Below are 4,384 nucleotides of genomic sequence, written 5' to 3' on the forward strand. Positions count from 1 at the left end.
TGAATAGTTTTGATCGCCGACAACACAGCAACGGCCGACAACACAACCAACCTCCAAAATGAATGCGTTTCTCGCCGGCACACAGCCAGCGGCCGACACCCATGCCAGCCTCCAAAAAAGAACGGCCACGGCCAATCAGACGACCTAGTTCAGGCCGTTGGCGTCGAACATCTCCTTCTGCCTGGCCTTGAACCAGCTTCTCGTCTTATAGCTCATCTTGGTCAAGTCCACGCTCATGATCGCAAGGGGCACCTCCTTTGCTTTGGTTAGGGCATTGGTGGCCTCGATGTCAAGCTGCCTCTGCCTGGCTGTGACATTGGCGGCCTCGACGTCGAGCTGCCTTTGCCGAGACGCCTCCTCCAGGTCGATCTTCCTCTTCTTGGCCGCCTCCTCCATCTCAAGTTTCTTCCTTTGAAGCTCTAGATATCGCTTCATTTGCTCATCATTGCTTTGTCGCTTCTTCTCGTCCCTTACATCCTTTTGAGACATCATGCCATGCAAAGTCTCATGCAAGGCCATGTATGAGGCATCACGTATGTCGTCCACCTTGGAGTTGGTCTTGCCCCTCAACCTCTTCAACGCCTCGTCATCTCCACCTCCGGCCAACACAGCCATCTTCTTGCCTCTCTTCCTTTGAAGTTCACGGTATTGATCCTTGAACTGAGGGCATTTGTTGATGATCGTCCCACAATGCGTAAGAGTGAATGGCTTGTAATTGTATCAGGCCTTGAATGCTTCCAAAGATTGAAATTACCTACACCACATGATCAACAACAATTGAGCATGCAAACATATACAAGGCCGAAGTCTCATGGCCGTAGCAACGAAAGAACTAGGATGAGGAGAGCATACCATGTCCCCAATGCCGAGACCACTCATGGTCCGTGCTTCAACGCTCTCAAGTGCGGCACAATACTTGTTGCACTTTTGTTGGATGAACAACCACCTCTTTTGAATTGAGGTGATGCCACGGTCGCTTGTAATTTGGTAGGGCTCAAACATCTTCCTTTCATGGAATGTTTTGTGGAATCTCGTCCAAAAAACAAGGCCCTTTTGTTGCGCGCCTGTCCTCGGAGCTTGGCCAATCTCCATCCAACATTGGCAAATCAACTTGTCCTTGTCTTGTGAATATGAACCCGTGCGAATGCTCTTCCTCCTCTTTTGTGCTTCCGCTCTTTGGGTGAGCTTGCCGATGAACAATGACTTGCCCCCAATATCAATGGCATTGCCTTCTTCTTCATCACCATCACCTTCGCAATAGATGTCATCGTATTCATGCCACGAGTCACCATGGTCATAGTCAGCACGGTCGTGGCCTCTTCATCAGCAACGTACTGGGCGCGGCCATCCTGACTTTGGGTCCCCTCGGGATCGTAGGCACCGCCATGCCGACCCTCGTAGATCACATCCTCCATGAACTGGTTGTAGAAGGGGTCGTCGACCGTTGGCGTTGGTGTTGACATTCCGTCGAATAGGACGCGGGGGACGGCATGGTGCCCGTAAACGGTGGCCGTGCTTGCTTTCTTTGCAACTTGAAGGCCGACCGGCCGCCGCTGCTGTACCCCGGCGTGACGTTGAGGTCGATGACGGCCGAGGGGCGCGGGGTGGACGGCGCGATCACGCCAACGTCCGGTGACGACCCCGAAAAACGGGTCTGGCCATCATGCCTTGGCGGGGGAAAGCTAGGCGACATAGGCGTGGTCCGCGACTGGCAGTGCGGAGGCCTGGCGACCGACGAGCATGTGCTCGCCGGGCCGACGGCCGCTGCAAAGAAACCCGTCGGACGACAAATGCCAAGTATGAGGAGGGTGTACGCTTTGTTGACGATGGCCTCCTTCTCCTCGACCTCGGCCTTGCGCCACGCGGCCTCCATCGCATATCGCTCAGCGGCGAACTTGGTCGCGACGGTCTTGCCCTTGACGGCCGCTCTTCGGTTCCTCCTCTTCGCCGATTCCGCGTCCAACTTGGCAAGCTCCCTCGACGTGCATTTCGACCGCGCCTTCCTTGCACCCTTGGCCGCCTTCTTCTTCACCTTTCCGGGCGGGTCGACGGCCAGGCCGCCGGAATTCGGCTAGGCGTCGGCCATGGACGGTGGAGGGTGGGGACGGGACATGGGAGGGTTTGGGGGAAAATGGCGCCAAATGGGACGCGGGGGTTTTTTGCTATGTGCCACCGACGGGCGGGCCAGGGGAGGACAAACGCGCGCGTCCCGCCCATCTGCACGCTGTCCGTTTCACCCCAAAAGCTACGCAAATTTGAGCTGATGATGGTTCAAAAGCGGACAGAAAACGGACAAAAGTCCGTTTGCGTCTGCGCGCTGGGCCGTCTGGTTTATCCACTTTGCCCCAAACGGACACACCCGGACAGGACGGGTCGCGCGCTAGAGTTGGCATTAGGCTAGCCATAGTGGGGGTAACTTAGGTAGTAACTTAACATATCCCAAGACATTTTTGCTTATGTGGCAAGTATTTAATAAGGAGAGAGGTGTTTGGAGTAACATAATATGTTACTGTAACATATCACTTTCCGAGGTAAAATGAGTCTATAAGGCAATAAATAAAACAATTTATGACACTACTACTAAGATACTTTACACTATGAAGATAGTAACTTCTAAATTACTCCCACTATGATCACTAGTATAAGTTACTCCCCACTATGACCAGCCTTTACAGGAGTGATAGATGCAGCATAGCATGTCATGTGCGTATTGGACTGATACATGCAGCACAACCTGGGCCAACCAGTCTGTTTGTTGCATCGGGGAAAAAGATTAACCCGGCAGGATCACCCACTTCTTTCGCTTGTCTCAAAAAAAAAACCCACTTCTTTCGCTGACTATTCGGGCTCACACGCCACTGCCGTGATGACCGCCCTTTTGTTCCTACCACTGCTCCTTCGCGGGGCGGCGGGCCACGCACCATTGGCTCGCGCTGCGCCTTCTTCCTCAAGACGCCCCGCCACGCAAGCGCTGCCGTCGTGAGGCTCTTGTGCTCTATTTTGTGGTTCAGTGCCTGGTAGTGAGGCTATTTTGTGGTCTATTGTCCTTCTAAGAGGTCATTTTGTAGGCTCAACGAACAATTCGCTGAAGCCATTCAAGACCGCTAGCAGGGCAGACAGACCATTCACTTGTTTATACGCCTTTCACCTCGTCGTTTGGACCGGGCTTTCGGGAGGCCAGGCGGCGACGCGGCCATGACGGCGGTCAGGCTGAAACGGGTTCGAGACATCCAGTGGAGCCGCTCGGCATATTATATTTATTTGATATTGTAAAGATAGATATTTTCCTCTATAAACTTCGTCAAGATTTATGAAGGGTTTTTTGCTTGCGAAAAAAAAAATCTATGCGCACTATGAAACGGAGCCAGCAATACAAGCACACTCGACATGACAGATACTCCTGTACACGCACTGTGGCTGCAGCCATGACCACACTACGGCTATTCTCCAGTCAGCGTCGCTAGTCGATCCATCACTGTGGCTATTCTCCGGTCGGTGCGATTCAATCCATCGGTTCCAAGGCAGGCGGCGTGCCTGCAACTGCAACCACGCCAGGGGGCAGCACCGCTGCCGCGGCCGGGGTGGTGCCAGTGGCGGCGGCGCGGCACATGGGGCAGGTGGAGTGCGCTTGCAGCCAGGCGTGGACGCAGTCGGCGTGGAACAGATGCGCGCACTTGGGGAGCCGACGCAGCTTCTCGCCGGCCTCCACCTGCCCGAGGCACACCGCGCAGTCCATGGGCGCCGCCAGGGTGTCGGCCTGCTCGTACACGATCGCCGCGTCGCCCATGCCGGCCTCCTGGTCGTCCGCACCAGCACCGCTGTCGCGCTGACGGCGGCAACGGCGGCGGCGGCTGCAGGCGTAGGAGACGGCGAGCTAGAGGAGGAGGGTGACGATGCCAATGGCGAAGGAGAGCCCCGTGAGCAGTAGCCGCGAGCGGGTGCTGTACCTGGAGCTGTCCGCGACGGCGAGGTCGGCGAACACCCATGATGTGTCCGGCGCGCCCATGCTGAAAGGTGAGAATGGCGTCCGAAGCTGTGGATCTGTGTTTGTTTACGTCGTGGTGCTGGCCTGGTGCGGAGGCAAAGTGGCGCCGATGCGGTATTTAAAGTGTCGGCCTTACTAGTGATGATCAGGGAGCTCCACTCGCGTCGCTCACGTGCCTCTCGATCGAGATATTTATGGGGGACAAGGACACGTGCCTTCCTCACGAGACGATTTGCGTTGTGGTGGTGAGACCAGTGCATGCATCGTACCTATTCTCGATGGGTGGTCGACATGATCAAAGTGTTACTCCTACACCCTAGAAAACAGTGTTACTCCTACTTTGATATTTATGCTGTTGCTGGAGTAGTACTTACTGTTTGGGCCGACTAGAAATTCTAC

At 55.0% G+C, this 4,384-nt stretch overlaps 1 protein-coding gene across 1 annotated transcript; it reads right to left on the reverse strand.

The window, feature by feature from the left end:
• Positions 1–3,229: 3,229 nt before the first annotated feature.
• On the reverse strand, positions 3,230–4,068 carry LOC123154363 (E3 ubiquitin-protein ligase Os04g0590900-like). The gene has a single exon (XM_044573118.1). The coding sequence runs from the start codon at positions 3,785–3,787 to the stop codon at positions 3,503–3,505; it is 285 nt and encodes a 94-aa protein (XP_044429053.1). The 5' UTR covers positions 3,788–4,068; the 3' UTR covers positions 3,230–3,502.
• Between the last annotated feature and the right edge of the window lie 316 nt (positions 4,069–4,384).

The sequence above is a fragment of the Triticum aestivum genome, chromosome 7A (genome assembly GCF_018294505.1).
Source record: "Triticum aestivum cultivar Chinese Spring chromosome 7A, IWGSC CS RefSeq v2.1, whole genome shotgun sequence".
Taxonomy (NCBI): Eukaryota; Viridiplantae; Streptophyta; class Magnoliopsida; order Poales; family Poaceae; genus Triticum; species Triticum aestivum.

Excerpts from the sequence above, each read along its gene's own strand:
- LOC123154363 (XM_044573118.1), bottom strand. The coding sequence starts at position 3,787 with ATGGGCGACGCGGCGATCGTGTACGAGCAGGCCGACACCCTGGCGGCG.